This window comes from Schistocerca nitens, chromosome 4 (genome assembly GCF_023898315.1).
Source record: "Schistocerca nitens isolate TAMUIC-IGC-003100 chromosome 4, iqSchNite1.1, whole genome shotgun sequence".
Lineage (NCBI taxonomy): Eukaryota > Metazoa > Arthropoda > Insecta > Orthoptera > Acrididae > Schistocerca > Schistocerca nitens.
The window spans coordinates 333,262,256-333,279,268 of record NC_064617.1 but is presented as its reverse complement, the minus strand read 5'-3'; the positions used below and the strand labels follow the sequence as shown (position 1 = coordinate 333,279,268).

The window sequence follows — 17,013 nt, the reverse complement described above, 5'->3', positions numbered from 1 at the left end:
AGGAAAACAAATGGGAAGTTGTGGAATCAAAAATGCAAACTGAAAATTGTCGTAATGATCCTGAAGTCTGCTAGTAGGATGTGTAATGTTTGTTACCTTATGAAATAATGTATATATATTGTCCGTGATTGTCAGTACTGAGAATTCTATGTCACACTAGCTTTTTACATTATTAGATAACTTCTTTGAAGGAATATATTAGAAAACAGTATTGTACGTTTAGGATAAACAGATATAAACAGCCGTAAATTTATAAAATATTTTTTTCTTGGAATAATTTTTATGGAACACTTTTTTATATAATTTTATTATTTTCTACATGATGGAATTACATAAATGAGATTGTGTTTTTTTTAACAGACTGGTCTTGTATACATGACATTCGTCCACCCACCACTGCAAATACATTGACCACTAACTGAAGTTTGCAAACAATAAAAATAAATATCCCACATGACTGAAGATATTGATTCTAAATTATTTTTTGGACTGTTGGTACTGGTAGTTCTGTGGCTTCCCTAAATTACTTCAGGAAAACACATTGTGATGACACCTACTGTAAAGCTATGACTGACTACAAACCCCTTACTTGTCAGACTGGACCTGAATGTATTAAATGGCTGTATATATGAAGTATAATTTTTGTTATTCTTAAATTTTAATGTCATGACATGCCCAATATCCTGGTTAAAGTGGTCCATAGCTCAATTAAAAAAAAAAAAAAAACTACTACTACAATGATGAAATGAGAGAGTTAGTTTGTCACTTAGTGAAGCCAACAAATGTGACATACTGATTAGTAGCATAGGTCAAAGCTAGGTAGAAAGATGGCAGTTTGGATGTAAGTTGGTAAAGTCAACGAATAACATGTCATAAGACTAACTATAATCCTTGTTATGGCATATACTTTTCCCACATTGGATTCTGATGAGCTGTTCATGTCTTATTTCATTGACATTATGGTTGGTATCAGCAAGTTCAATATTTCAAGATTTTAAACATGGCTGAAACAGCAACTGTTGAAATTCTTCACTGTAAATGATGACAGCCAAAACAGTTGCACGATGAAGATTTATTAAAATTCTTGACCACAGCTTCGGTATACCTAAATATACCTTCATCAGAAGTAAGATACACCTGAACAGGACGACACCTTCATTAGGAAAAACTTAGCATCAGAACTGAGAAAGAAAAAACATTATAGCTTAAGTAACTGTAAAATTACCAGAGTAGTACAGGCACAAGTAGGCAAAGTACTGATGGTAAGCTGTGTTTGCGTCGACCCTCTGTCAATAATTATGTTGTATAAATGGAGATGATGTTTTAACTACTGATGACGCCTTTGACATAACTGTTTTACGAATCTCCATTGCAGGATGTGATTCTAGTTAGTGACTGAAAGTTTTTGTGCCTATAATACTCTGGTAATTTTACAGTTACTTAAGCTATAGTACATTTTCTTTCTCAGTTCTGCTGCTAAGTTTTTGCTAATGAAGGTGTCTTCTTGTACAGGTGTACCTCACTTCTGATGAAGGTATATATAGATATACCAAAACCACGGTCAAGAATTTTTATAAATCTTTATCCTGCAACTGTTTTGGCTGTCATCATTTACCGTGAAGTTCAATATTTGCCTTTGAAAATTCTTGTTCTGCTTATAGCTTCACTATAATAAGTGATAATGTACTACCACAACAATTTGTTCAAAATATTTTCTATCAAAATGGAAATAGCTCGATGTGAGAAAATAAACAAGGATTTCACTTTTCACCAATTATATCAAAGGATTTCAAAAATCAATGTCTCTTGACAAGTGAGACAATACTCAACATAATATCCATATCCCAGTGCCACAAATGATCAGGATGATGCACAAATTCAACAGTTTTGAATGGGTTGTTCCTGTATATTGGTCAAGAATCTACTTCTGGTATTTTAATAATTGGTAGATGGATGTGTTACGATTAGTAACTATGTATCTTAGAGGAATGGCTTCCCTGTGTACCTTGGGAAGCCCCTGCAGTTATACTGGCACACAAAATTGTGGGGAGAGGGAGGTCCTTTACTTCCTTCCCTTAACTAAGGGCACCCAGTACTGTAAAATACAAAAGCAGCCAATAACCAAGCAATATTACTGACTAAACACAAATGTAATAATATTAGTTTTCAGATCTGATTAATGACATCCCCTGTCAATTTCTTCTAGGCAGCATTTAAATGACTACACCACAGGAAAATGGTTTTGAGACATAACAGATCAGATTATTATTTCACTGCAGTTCCATAATCTTTTTGTTAATCCACTATATTGGTGATAATATGAAACTTTACTTGGGATAAACAACACAGTAAGGTATAAAAAGAAGTTTCACCCATCACCTAGTGCCGTAGTTTTTATAACAAAAATTTGATTGAAATCCTAAAACAAGTATACAGCACAATTTCAGAATAGATACTTGTTAATTTTAATTCCAAATGGGTTCTGAATAGTTTAATAGATAACTATCTTTAAGCCTTTACACATTTATTCCCTAATTAGCAGCAAATGATCCATAATGTTCTTGAATATGATGATGGAACACAGGCTACAAAAATGCAGACATGTCGTTCACTGTGAAACAATGAAGTTTTATGAAGAAAAATATCTTTCTCATACATGATCACACTCTCATTGTGTGTAGTATCTACAAACTTTTCAGAAATTCTTGTTTATTGGAACTTCTACGAATACATCGCAGTGATCAAAAGATGAAAAAAATACAACAGTGTCATATGCATGACGATTAAAACAAACAACAATGATTTTCAAGATGACTCTTGCTCTCTTCCTTGTGTCTCTGCAGGTGCAAGAAGTTAAAATTAGAAGTTTGAAATTTTATGTCAATACGATATAGAGACCTTTTTTGTATACTGTGTAATCCACCTAAATAATTTGAAAGCAATCACATTAACTTAGTTTTGTGCTATATATTTTGGAAAACTGTTTATGTTTGTGTGAGAGTGTGCATGGGGGGAGCATGGAGGGAGGGTGACTTGTTTGCACATTTTGGTCTACTACAAAAAAACAGAATGAAAGCTTTCAAGTGTAGGTATGTACTATCATCATTCACATGCAGGTGAGTGGTTGCCTTTCCTCATTTTTCGTTTGTAGTTTTTATTACTGTAATTTTTTTTTTATTGAAAGGACCTCTCACGCAGACAGTATCACCCAGAGAACACAACAATGCCAAAATTCACAAATATTAATTACTACTGTTAAAACCAACGTAAATAATGTTCACTCTATGACCATAATTTTACACCACTAATAACACCGACAAACCTGCGTCTTGATGTCCCATGTTTAGAAGGCGATGGGTGCTAGACTGGATATGTAATCAGCATGCAACTCGAAATCTGCAGATAAAAAGAAAAATAAACATTCCAATCAAAATAGTGGTATGGTTGAAGACTGCAGAGATTTCTTAATCAAACAGAAAAACAGCACATACCTAAAAATATTAAGTTGATAATCCTAATATTCCTTACACCAGAAAACCAGAATTATAGACAGACTGTTAACTAAATATGTATAGCCCACAATCAGTTGTCTGTCAATATTTGTTATGAGATACATTGAAAAGTAAGTAACACATCTGTGGTATGAAGCTTCAGATTTTGCCATCATTATTTGTAATTATGGAATTGTCCCTTTGGTTTTGCGATTGACAACTGATAAGTCGTTCCAATTTGGAGTAAAAAAATCTGTGATTTTGTACGCACGTTTGCAAGTTTTTGGTGGGTCAAAATAGCCGAGTGAGTGTCTGTGTGTTGATGGTCAGTTCTCCGCACGAACTGTTAGCTCGTATCAGACAAATGAACACATCTACGGTATCATTGACAGTGTAATATCCCTTCTAGTGCTACGTCAAAGATCATTGTCATATTGGACGGAATATTGGATCAAATCTTTGACAAAGAAATTTGATAGTGTAATACCGGCCTAAGGTCATGGGCGACTTCCTGCCCAGTATATGGACTAATGAGTGAACAAATCACAGCAAATAGCCTACGGTAGCAGGTATCAGCATTTCGTTGCGTATTTTAAAAAAATGTAAACCAAAAAGCAAACTTTTCACCTTACACTGCCCTACCAACTGCACCTAAACTACACGGCGCACAATATTAACCATTCACGTTAATTTTCATTCGCAAAAGAATAGAAACTCCCAAATAACAATTTTTCGCTAAATTTCAAATCATAACATTACAACTTGCAGTTGACGGCTGCTGTTGGATTTCAGTCTCATAAAATGTCAACAAAAGAAAGACTTTCTGCAGTGCTATTGTTAAAGGAAAAGCTGCAGAGTAGATTCCCGCTTTCTCGTTAATTTTGTTTCAATGAATATCCTACAATTTAGGCAGTTTCCTCGCCGCTTTGACAGTAGTATTCTGTAGGTCAAGTTCCCTGATTTCTGTAGTGAAATTCTGCACATTCATATCTTGACTTGTGACACTTTTATCGTCAGTTAAACAACTAATGTTTACTTACCAAACAACAGTGGAGCCGCGTTGTGTTCATTCTCGCACATGTTGCTGCGTTTTGCTGCATCCACTACTGTTTACCGCTGTTATGAAAAAAATCGGTAGTCATCACATTAAAATACTAAAACTGACGATAAAAGCGATGGACTTGTTTCACTGGTTCACAGCTAACTGTTGAGTGAGAATAATAAATAGGATCACTTTTTTCATTACTACTGTCAACAATCTTCACTCGCGCACAGCACTCTGCTCCCATAGCATCCTGTCAATTTTCTGCCGGTGGGTGCTGTAGTCAAAGAAATTCATACGCAAAGATACAGTAATGTTGCGTCTGGTTTGTCGTGACGCAATGCAGCCACTGTGTGTTGTTAGTTTTAGTTTGTGCCGTATGTCGTTTCTAAGAACGTTAATATCTCTACAGTGATGGATCTAAATTTGAATGTACATACAGTGACACACATTATCAATCAATGAACCTCAAGATTCCAATCTCGCTGCTTGTCCACGTCATCTACAAAGCTATACCGAGTTATTTTGGTTGCCGATTCTCAACACTTGCCGAACGATGTAGTGGTTAATAGACCGAACCTCTTTATGTTAATTGTTTCATGATTCAGTAATTAAAATGAATTCATTTGTCTTCTTTTAGAAGGTAGTCTTTTTTCGTAAAAAGCAGGCAAGAGAAGAATACCGGTCTACCATACAGCTCGAAAATTATGAACAGTGAGTGAGTGGCATGCATAAGAGAAACCTGTCCAAATAGATGGGAATTCCCAAATAATTTCGTGGTTTATTTTGTAACAACAAAAGAGCCCAGGAAGGCCTAATACAATTCCTCTAGCGCCACTGCCAAGTTGTTTACTGCCTACAGCGTGTGTGTGATTCAGTGGTTGAGACGAAGCGTGATGCATCAGGAAGCTTAACCCGTAACTGGTACACCTATAAATTGTAACACATAAGGTACATCTGGGTCCTCGGGACCCACCCAAGTTTTGAGTATATTTTGGTAAAAAAAACACATTTAAATGAAATTTAAATATGAAACTTTTATTAATGTTTTGTTACTAATGTTTTAAAACCACATTCCTCATTTATGGTCATACCTTAAAGATGTTACAAAAAAGGACAATAAACTGCATAAAATACGAAATGTGAAAAATATACTTTTGGAAAGTCCTGCACATCAGTTACAAATAGTAAGATAGACAACTGAAACTTCACGTTTAAACACAAAATGTACTATGCTTCACAACAGTAAGCCAGAAGAAAAGTTCAAAATCAATATAAAAATTTCTGCAGGCACAACTTTTGGATAAATTTTAGTACATTTCTCAGCTAAATGACTATGTGATCTTTGAAAATAGCAGAAATTATGACAAAATATTAGGTTTCAATTATACAGCATCTTCACCAGTCCATTTCAGTTATTTCATTCATCCAGACTACCGAAACAGTTTGGACATAAAGCAGTGGAACATTCCAAACATAATGGTGTTCGACATCTGGCACACGCCCGGGATGCTTTCCTGTCTTTTTTAGATGGGCACACTGAGCATCTTTTCCTCTTCGATTTAGTAGCACCAGCTTCACTGTGAACCTGGGATGTTCCTGATGCCTTGGAGGGGGTCATGCCTAGAATATCACAAATGGAATTTCGGATATCTTTTCTCAAAAATGGAGAATCCAATCTTCTTTTCATACAATCACTTATGAGTTGTGTACCTAGTTCAATGAGGAATTCTCTGCGTGTCACATCATCAGTATCTTCTTTCCCATGGTACAAAACAAAAGCATTTACACCTGCTATATCTAGCATAGTGTAGAAGACTGCCATAGGCCACCGCCTTGTTCTTCTAGAAGTCGTGTAATTATGCGTCTTTTCGTCAAGTGCGTCAACTCCACCTTTTGTTTTATTGTAGTCATGGATTATTTCAGGCTTATTTTCCACCATACATTCTCCATGGTGCATTGTCGATATCAGGTTGACAACCTTGTTCTTTTTGGGGACGTGTGAAAGTATTGTTACAGAACCAGAGTATCCGTAGATTGAAGAAGACACATTTCTGCCCTTTGCTGTTGAAAAGCTTGGTGGTAGCTCAGCCTTGTTCTTTCTCATGGTGCCAATATAAGTCAAATTACAGTTCGACAACTCATTGACCAACTCCACACTTGAGAACCAGTTGTCCCCTGTCACATTTCTGTTACTTCCCTTGATTGGTTCAACCAACCGCATGACAACAGCTGTTGGTAAGAGGACACGGCGCGGGATGGCTACAGCTGATTTTCCCGAATATATCTCTGCATTCAAACAGTAGTGCATTTTGGCATCAGCTAGAATAAATATTTTTATACCGTATTTCCGTGGCTTGGATGGAATGTACATCCTAAATGGACATCTACCACGGAATCCTACAAGCATTTCGTCAACAGTGACGTACTCTCCGACTGAATAGTTTTCTTGACAAGCTTCTATCAATGAATTGAAGAGCCAAGAGATGTGGTACAGTTTATCTGTGAGTTTCCTTGCGTCACGGGTTGCTGCATCATCAAAACGAAGGCAACGTAATAAAAACAGCAAACGTTTCAAGGGCATAGTTGCCCTAAAAATTGGTCTACCAGTGCCGTTTGTAGCATATAAACCATTCAGATCTTCGTTGTTTGACTTGAAGGCTCCCCACAAATAACAAAGACCTATGACAGCTTTTATTTCAGTACTGTCTGTTAGATTTGAAAAAGAATTCTTTTTTGACTCAGGTGGCAATGACATAATCTTTTCATTGGTTCTGAGTACTACCTCTGCAATCATTTCTTTGCTGAAAAGTAGTTCCCAAAATGCTAGAGGGGTCTTTTCTGTTACCTGTCTAGCTGCATTACGTATGCCAGGAAAGTGAATTGGAGCAATGATGTTGGTTTGAGAGGTTCTTCCACGTATGCTGGGTGTTGTTGACCACTTGAATCTGTTTCTTCCATAGATATAATTAGTTCCAGATTGTTCGTTGTTACTGTCTCCATCATCACTTTCATCACTTCCAGTTTCATGTTCACTAATTTCATAGTCACTGTCGCTTCCACTTATGTCTTCAATATCACTGTCCAATGGTTCGTTCAGATTATCTGTAGTATCTTCCTCGCTCATTTTTCTGAAGCACTACACCGTAAATCCAAGATACCGGAAATAATGCCACGAAAAGAAAACTTTCACTAACGGTACACCTGGGTCCACGGGACCCGATCACCTTTATAGAAACAAAACTAACAAAGAAACGCCTGCAACAATGTTGTGGGCTGGTAGCCAGTTGATTGTTAGGAGAGTACAGGGAGAGGGAAGTCAGTGCTACCACACACATCACGGAGCTGGAAAAAAGAAATTTCGCTCGGGTCCCTGGGACCCAGGTGTACCAGTTACGGGTTAAATCACCTGAAAAAGTAATTCATTTCCAGCGGTATATCATACAGTACTAATGTTCCAGCGTCCATGGCGATTGTAATTGACTGCTAACTAAGTTGGAAATGCAGTTTTTCGTCCGTAGTAAAGTATTAATGAGATAATGCAGTTTGTCACTTGCTGTTATGTCATGCAGTAGTGGTATTCCAGAGTCCACGGCGATTGTAACGGAAAACTAAAAGGTGGACATGCAGTTTGTCGCCTGCGCAGCCCCATTTGCAACAACGTGTCTTTCAAAACGGCTACTTTCGAAAGGCTTTTCTTTCTCCCTTATTTTACCTACTGTTATCTGCGGTGCTTAACCTGCTGCCGTGAAGGGGCAGACTTCCCGCATTCTTCGGTGAAGCAGTGTCGTCAAACGTGTTATTGTAAACTAGTGGTTTTGTCGTGACTCGTCTGCTTCCGGTAGTTACCAATGACAGCAACACTTTGTATGTATGGCAGGATGCATCGTTTCTTGCCCAGCCGTGAGGCACTTTTTTGTTAAATGTGCTTAAATCAGAAGCTTTCCCATTTTCAGGCCGGATGACCAAGTAGGATGGCGCAGTGGTAAGAATGACACTATGGGGGACGATGGCAGTTCAAATCCTCGTCTGGTCTTTCAGACAGTTTTTTTTTTTCCTCTCTATCCCGAACATGTGGCTTCATCTTTAATGATGCCGTCGGCAGGACGTTGAAGCCTAACTATCCTTCCTTCGACAAAATTATTTCTGTATATTTCGTTGTCAGTTAAATGCTTCATGTACTGTACTGTCACGTAAGCGTGTTCAGTCCAGTGCTGGGCGAAATATTAAAACGTTCTGGCTTTGTATTACCTATCTACGCAAGCTAATTAAGTGGAGCACTGTTTTATTTATCCTAAATATTTAGGGGCAATTTTTCACTCACAAATTTCCTTTTGTAAGAGTAGAAATGTCGCCCGATAAGAGTCCCTTACGTTTACATTGGATTCAGATCGGGCGAATTTGGTGGCCGAGATCGTGAGTTCACTACCATGCTCCTCAAATCACTGCAGAACTATTCTGGTCTTGTGACACGGTTATCTTGCTGGAATATGTCAACGCTGTCAGGGAAGAGCATGAAGAGATGGAAGTGGACCAGGATAATGCTCTCACTTGGGCTTCCACGATACCTGTGGTAGTAATCGAAAACACTATGACAGCTGTGGGCTATGTGAACATTAGCCCACAGCTGTCATAGTGCTTTCGATTACTACCACAGGCCTCGTGGAAGCCCAAATGAATGTTTCCCACAGCATAATAATGCACCCACTTGTCCTGCGTTCGTGGTGTGCTCCATGTCCACGAACATCAGTCGATTAACAAGAAATGTAATTCACCTGACCAGGCGACAAGTGTCCATTGATCCACGGTCCAGTCTACATGATCCTGTGCCCACTACAGTGGTAAATGACGGTTCCTTTGGGTGAACATCGGAACATGTAATGGACATCAACTGCAGAGCTCCGTGTTAACAGCGTGCGCAGAATGGTCAGCTCGACCACACCTTGTCTTCTATTCGTGGTCACAGAATTAGAGTATACAGAATGGAAGCTCTGCTACAATCCATGTGTAAAATTTAGTGCCTATGCACGAAGCCTGCCATATAGCAACTAACAACTTTGTTAGAAGCCATCCGCAGTTCGTGGTCTTGCGGAAGCGTTCTCGCTACCCGCGCACGGGGTCCCAGGTTCCATTACCGGCGGGGTCAGGGATTTTCTCTGCCTCGAGATGACTGGGGCTGTGTGTCTTTCATCATCATTGATCGCAAGTCGCCGAAGTGGCGTCAGCTAAAAAGGACTTGCAATTTCGGCGGCCGAACACCCCGCATGGGGTCTCCCGGTCAACAATGCCGTACGATCATTTCATTTCATTTGAAGCCAAAGGTGAGCGGATACGTTTTGTTTATTAATTACGCATTTTAGCTGCTGGACTCACGTACAAGTTAACAGTTGTATGGTGTACCGTTAAACTTAGAAATATGTAATGAGCAGATGTAAGAGGAAGACCACACAGGAAAGTAAATAGCGGTTCCCACAAAGAGGCTGATGGCAGTACACTAGAAGAAGGAATTTTCAGAATTTCTTGCTGTAAACAATAAAGGCTAATTAAACTTTAAAAAGTACTGCATGTAAATAAATCAAACTTACAGCAACTCCTGCAGTTCGTTTTTCGGTAGAGGTTCTGCTTTTCCTTTAAAAAATTAAAAACGAATTTTTCGTCGCATTTGCGCTTTCTCTTCCTGTTTGTGATACCTCTCTTTCGATTCTGAGGAAACTAACTGGCGCACGAAATTGATTTCTTTCGTATATTATAGTTTTACATCACAGTTCGATCGTGAAGTGCCAATTTCTTCGATACTGGTCATGTATGTATGTATGTATGTTAATCGGGGACCTAGAAACGACGGAGAGGCTCCGTCCCCGCCGCAGCCGCAGTGGTCCACAACCCCAAGACGAGTACTGTAGTCCACTTCATCCCTCCGCCGCCCCACACCGAACCCAGGGTTACTGTGCGGTTCGGCCCCCGATGGACCCCCCCCCCCCCCCCCAGGGAACGTCTCACACCAGACGAGTGTAACCCCTATTTGCGCGTGGTAGAGTAATGGTGGTGTACGCGTATGTGGAGAACTTGTTTGCGCAGCAATCGCCGACATAGTGTAACTGAGGCGGAATAAGGGGAACCAGCTGGCATTCGCCGAGGCAGATGGAAAACCGCCTAAAAACCATCCACAGACTGGCCGGTTCACCGGACCTCGACACAAGTCCGCCGGGCAAATTCGTGCCGAGGACCGTCGCTCCTTCCCGCCCGGAAAGCCGTGCGTTAGACCGCACGGCCAACTGGGTGGGTTAGATACTGGTCACAGTTACTGTGATTTCCTAGTAATCTGTGGCAAAAAATTTGAATGGTTTGCAGTGAAAAATCTGGTCTCCGGCTACTTTACGTTCGGTTCATTTTGGGTGATAAACTGCTGTGTACTAAATATAGCTAACAATGCGAAATTGTTTTTAAAGCTGGAAGGAAAGCCACATCTCACTGTTGTATGGAAAGATAGGAAGTTAAAGTATTTTTTGAGCGTGCTGCCTGATGGTGTCACGTGCAAGGAACTGGAAGTTGAGCCACGAACAGTTCGCACAGGCAGATGCAGGTTTCTCAAATTAGTGATTGCGATTTATTGTTGTAGGCCTTATTTACTACTGGAAGAAAATGGTAACGAGACATTCCGCAACAACAGTTACAAATGGAAAAGCTGAAACACATCTCATATTTAGGACGAAACTTGTCAAAAGTTTTTTTGCGACTCTTATCAGTAATTATTTGTAGAACGAATATGATTCTTATTACATAATATGTTAGACTGAATTTATGGGTCCGTGCCTAATTTAAAACATGTGGATAAATTAACTTTTAATGCCGTCTTCTGTCTTCACCTAAAGTTAATTAGAAATAATTTCGCTAACTACGAATACTTGGAATCAGCTGCGTTAGGTACAGATATGCTACCTGTTGGCGAAATATGAAAATTTGTGCCGGACTTGAAATCGAGCCCAGATTCCCGCTTATCGCGAGCGGTAACCTTAACCGCTTCGGCTATCCGTGCACGCTAATTTATTCTGAATTAATTTTGGACGGCTTTCAATCGCCATTAATGGTCGTTCATCCAGATACGCAAGTAAATGTGTTACTTTAGGGCTAGAAACATGAGTCAAAATTCTGGCACTGATGCAAACACTGGCGCTCCTGCAGAGTGTCCTGTAACATCTGTTTCTGCTGAAAATGAATTTGATTTATCAGCTCACAGTCCCAGAAAAGAAAAATCAAGAAGTAAAATATAATTGCTGCAACGAAAAAAAAGCAATACTTGCAAAACAAAGTACAGTTTACTATCGATTATCTGCGGTAATTGGAGACTTGAACATCGCGGACAATCGAATTCCCGGATAACCCGCAGTTAAAGTACACGGTAATGTATTAGATTTGTTCAAATACAAAAATTAATTACGTCATGATTAAAATCACTTAACTAATGTTTGTAATAAATTCTACTGTATTCATCGTATTATGTGTGAGAATACAGTATTTACAAAGAATAGAGTGCAAGCTAATTTCACATTAGCCTACACTACTTTGAAACAAAATAGTCTTGAATTGATTCCTATCACAGTGAGGTAGCTTGTCTTTTACATATCGCACTAAGAACTTTAAAGAACACCAACTTGTCGGAAAGGGGAGCATCTCCTTGCTATTCCGAGCAGTCCGGTAAACTTTCGTACCATTGAAGTGTTGGTGCATGACTGATTACTGTTCCTGGAATTAGAGGAATGTTGTCATCTTTGTCGCTGTCATTGTCATCGCTGACCAATAGCACTGTCACTGAACATCTCGTGATCTAGCTCAATGCGGTTCATGTCAAACCATTCAGAAATATTTTCCTTGTGAACAGTTTCACACCGTAGAGTACCTTTCAAAACAGCAGCTAACGTTGCTAACGAGCAGTCTTCTTCGTCATCGGAATCGCTGATTTCATCAATTTTAGGATTAATGGTTTTCCATGACTTGGCTATGGTTGATTGTTTACCTTAATCCAGTCTTCGACACTTCATAAATTGCCTCTAGCACAGACAATAGTTTCCAAAATTATTGAAGAATGCTCTCCTCATTAGTAAATTTTTGTAGCAGATTTCCTCTGTAAATCCCTGATCCATTGGGTAAATTAAGGCTCTCAAAAAAAATGTTCAAATGTATGTGAAATCTTATAGGATTTAACTGCTAAGGTCATCAGTCCCTAAGCTTACACCCTACTTAACCTAAATTGTCCTAAGGACAAACACACACACTCATTCCCGAGGGAGGACTCGAACCTCCACCGGGACCAGCCGTACAGTCCATGACTGCAGCGCCTAAGACCGCTCGGCTAATCCCGCGTGGCAACAACAATTCGAACCATATTTCTAACATAGGAACATAGCCTGTTATGGAACCATCTTTGAAATATTGTGTAGTCCATCCAGGCCGCTTTCTGGTAAAAATAATAGACAGGTCAATTACGTATTTCGTTTCCTCTGAAACAGCGCGTTTTATTTATTTACTTCTTAGACCAAGCTTAGCTTCATGTGATCCCGTTCTATTAACATAAAACAACACAGTTATCCTTTCCTTATTTATAACCAGGCTCACTACGCTTTGTCTCGAGAACTAAAGTCTTTGTTGGCGAACACTTCAAAAAAAAAAAAAAAAAACCGGTTTCGTTCGCGTTGTATACAAAATTGAGAAATGGCCTTATTATCTGGCAGTCTCCCGGATACCATTACGCTGTTTAAATCTTGATATCCATTCGGAAGACGCACTAAAATCTAAAATCTCCTTCAATCTCCAACGTTTTGGAGAAAAACTTGGCCTGTTTCGCACACATTGGGCTAGATACTTGAGTGCCCTCTGATTTTTTCTGCTTACCATTCCAACATGACTTTATCCAGTTGTGGACATGTAGACATTTTCTTTGCCGTACGCTTTGACAAACCTGTAGATGAATCAGAACTGCTAGCAAATTGAATTATTTTGTCTTTGATAAACTGCCTGTTGGCTTCTGTTTCGGGTTCTTCGCCAGACTTGTTGAAGATTCGCCCTCCATTGCTGGTGGTGGACTGGAGCCGAAGTCGCGACCGCAGATAATATTTTCCTGGCGCGCCAACGTTCAAGGGTTTTTCCGTGGTCATTTCCGGTGAGCGCCAGGTACATGTAACCTGCTGCCGCTAGATCGACTCCAGTCTGCCACCAGCAGTGGAGGGTGAAGCTTTGACAATGCCAGCCACTCGCGCTGGCGAAACGTCAGAGAAAGTACCAAACAAACATCGGCCGAAGAATCTGAGACAGAAGCCAACAGGCAGTTCCTCAACAAGTAACCACGAAAAGCCTTAACAATTTTGAATTTTGTCTTCGTTTTTCCGAATACCGCGAATCGTAGTTTCACCCACATTGTAAATCAGTACCAAATTCTGTGCATCAATACTGCCTTCTTCGAGTCTGTAATTATTTCCAGTTTCTACTGTATCGTCAGCACAACATATTTCCACTTTTCAGACATTGTTGACAGAAACCAAATGACTACAGTATCCACCGCAACAATACAATCCAGCGGTTGAGGTGTTCGATTAGCACACTGTTTACTACACTCGGGTCGTAATGTGACATTTTAGTTCACCGGCGAGCACTTCTTTCTTTCTTTCTTTCACTGGCGCCATGTCCCGCGCTGACGCAGGGTCGGCATTGTTAGGAACGGATTTGGCAAGGTTAGTGGAAAGGGAGGGCCGGATGCCCTTCCTGGCGCCACCCCGTACCCCCCGGGACGGAATTAGTGTACTCCTGCTGTCTGCGTCTAGTGTAATTCATGGAATAGGGCGAACGTGTTCAGATGTCTGCGAGTCGTGTAACTGAGGCGGAACGTGGAGACCAGCCCGGTATTCACCTAGCGGGATGTGGAAAACACCGGCGAGCACTCCCGGGTAGAAGAAAAGCGGATAATCCGCTCACGGATAATCGAGAGTTTACTGTAGATTAATTGTCATTTGAAGCTGATTTTACTAAAGATTTATCACAACTCGTTTCATCGGCACTTCCTTCTGTAAAAGTTTTCATTCAGTCTGTTTCATCACTCCAGTTTCGTAAGGTCCACTTCCAGCTGTAGCAGTAAGCAGTTATCGTTTCACGTTTACGCGGTTTCATTATGACGTCGAGCTCAACGCTTGACTTCATACAAATCAAAGGAGCCGCCCTCTCCTTTCTGTATACTGTCTACTTTGTGTAGTGGTTTCTCCGACTTCACACAGATGCTCACGACAGCAGCACAAGAACTGCCGACGAGGTGGTCCGTTTGCTTGAGAGATGCTCTTTCCCAGACGTCAGGCCACATTAATCTCTCCTTTGTCTAAGTCGCTTATCTATGTGGATTTCCACGTCTACGACTCGTCTCTGCTGAAGCATCCTCTATTCTGGGGAGCTTAAAGAAATCGCTGAGATGTACAGGGTGTTTCACAATTCATGTTGCACACTCCTAGATGTAGAGGGGACTAAATAGATCAAGTTTTACATTGGAACTGACGTCCGGAGACGTTATCCAACGACGCTTCGGCAATGAAATGAAATGAGCGTATTGCAATGTTGGCCGGGAGGCCCCTGTTCGGGGAAGTTCGGCCGCCAAGTGCAAGTCTTATTTCATTCGACGCCACATTGGGCCACTTGCGCGCCGGTGATGAGGATCAAATTATGAGGAGGACAACGCAACACCCAGTCCCCGAGCGCAGAAAATCTCCCACCCGGCCGAGAATCGAATCCGGGCCCGCTTGCATGGAAGGCGAGAACGTTACTACCCAACTAAGCAGGCGGACGACGCTACGGAGTGTCAAAGTAATAGGCACCAGCGGATGTTAATGTATGTATATACAGGGTGATTCCGTGATGATGTTACAAACTTAGAATGATGTAGACGGGCAAACGTATCGATTTGAGGTAAAGAGTTCCTTGTTCGGGAACGAATGAGTAGAAAGTTACAAGTGGCCCATACTACCACCTCTGGAAGTTGCCTACTCTACAGTCTTAGCAACAACAGTACCGATGTATGTATTCCACTGTCAGAGGTATAAAAACGATTTTCACTTGTAACTTTTGACTTATTCATTTCCGACCCAGGAATTCTTACCTCAAAATTATACATTTATCTGTCTCCATCATGCTTGAAATTTTGTAACATCATGAAGGTGTTTCCTTAATAGCGTGCAAAAACGTAATACGACATAGAAAATCCTCTGAACAATTTGGGGTACGGAACGAGGGGTCGGAGAAGACAGCTTAAGGAGATATGGAAGTAAACTTGTCTACTGCATTGTCTATCCCCCCCCCCCCCCCCGCCCCCAGTCCCACCAGGGAACGACTCATACCAGACGAGTGCAACCTCTATGTTTGTGTGGTAGAGTAATGGTGGAGTACGCGTACGCGGAGAACTTGTTTGCGCAGCAATCGCCGACATAGTGTAGCTGAGGCGGAATAAGGGGAACCAGCCCGCATTCGCCGAGGCAGATGGAAAACTGCCTTTTCCCACCTTATTTACAACTAACATACGCACAAGTTTACGCTCACTGTGCTGTTAATTTCCTGCAAGTAAACAAGGAGGAGGCTCATGTGGTTAGCCGTGTGTTCTAACGCACGGCTTTCCGGATTGGGAAGGAGCGCCTGGTCCCCGGCACGAATCGGCCCGGCGGACTTGGGTCGAGGCCCGGTAAGCCGGCCAGTGTGTGGATGGTTTTTAGGCAGTTTTCCATCTGCCTCGGCGAATGCGGGCTGGTTCCCCTTATTCCGCCTCAGCTACACTATGTCGGCGATTGCTGCGCAAACAAGTTCTCCGCGTACGCGTACTCCACCATTACTCTACCACGCAAACATTGAGGTTGCACTCGTCTGGTATGAGTCGTTCCCTGGTGGGACGGAGGGGGGGGGGGGGGGACGACCGCACAACAACCCTGAAAGAGTGGGTCGGTGTGGGGCGGCGGAGGGGTGAAGTGGACTGCGGTAGTCGTCGTGGGGTTGTGGACCACTGCGGCTGTGGCGGGGACGGAGACTCTCCGTCGTTTCTAGGTCCCCGCTTAACAAACAATACAAACAAGGAGGACGAGCCTGATTACTAGAAAGTCCTGATGTAGGTTTCGATTACTTTACTTGTCCATAAGGTGGTTCTGTTGTGTCGCATTTACGTTGTCTTAATACAGAATGAGCTATGAATCAACGACAGGCCCAGTCCTTACTCAGTGTTATTCAAGCCGTACGGTACAATACGATGGAGGAGTACCGGTACAGTTTTGCAGAACTCACTGACATGCACCTTGTGCATGGGAAAGTCCATTGCAATGACCTCGATGCAGAAAAGCTGTAGAGGGAACGATTTCCCTACAGGCGTCATCTGTCACGACGAGTGTTTATTTCTCTCCATCGACGAATGCGGGAGACTGGTTCATTGGAAAGAAGAAATGAGGGACCTGGCAACATGAGGACCAC

The 17,013-nt window shown here is 41.2% G+C and overlaps 2 protein-coding genes across 8 annotated transcripts in view; both read right to left on the bottom strand.

Moving 5' to 3' along the window:
• LOC126252941 (glycoprotein-N-acetylgalactosamine 3-beta-galactosyltransferase 1-like) overlaps positions 1-17,013 on the bottom strand; it is a 508,856-nt gene that overhangs the window by 193,384 nt on the left and 298,459 nt on the right. For 4 of the 7 annotated variants that reach the window (XM_049953946.1, XM_049953944.1, XM_049953947.1 and 1 more), the window contains exon 2: positions 3,323-3,396. In XM_049953946.1, coding sequence (XP_049809903.1) covers positions 3,323-3,341 — 19 coding nt within the window. In that variant the 5' untranslated portion in view covers positions 3,342-3,396. Of the gene's footprint in view, positions 1-3,322; positions 3,397-3,491; positions 3,588-4,531; positions 4,791-17,013 lie in introns of those variants that run through there. The other 3 variants (XM_049953943.1, XM_049953950.1, XM_049953949.1) reach the window with 2 other exon arrangements.
• Positions 3,344-6,640, bottom strand: LOC126252288 (uncharacterized). The gene is made up of 2 exons (XM_049953168.1): positions 6,247-6,640; positions 3,344-3,396 (listed from the first exon to the last, which is right to left on the bottom strand). Exons 1-2 carry the CDS (start codon positions 6,638-6,640, stop codon positions 3,344-3,346), a joined length of 447 nt encoding a protein of 148 aa, XP_049809125.1.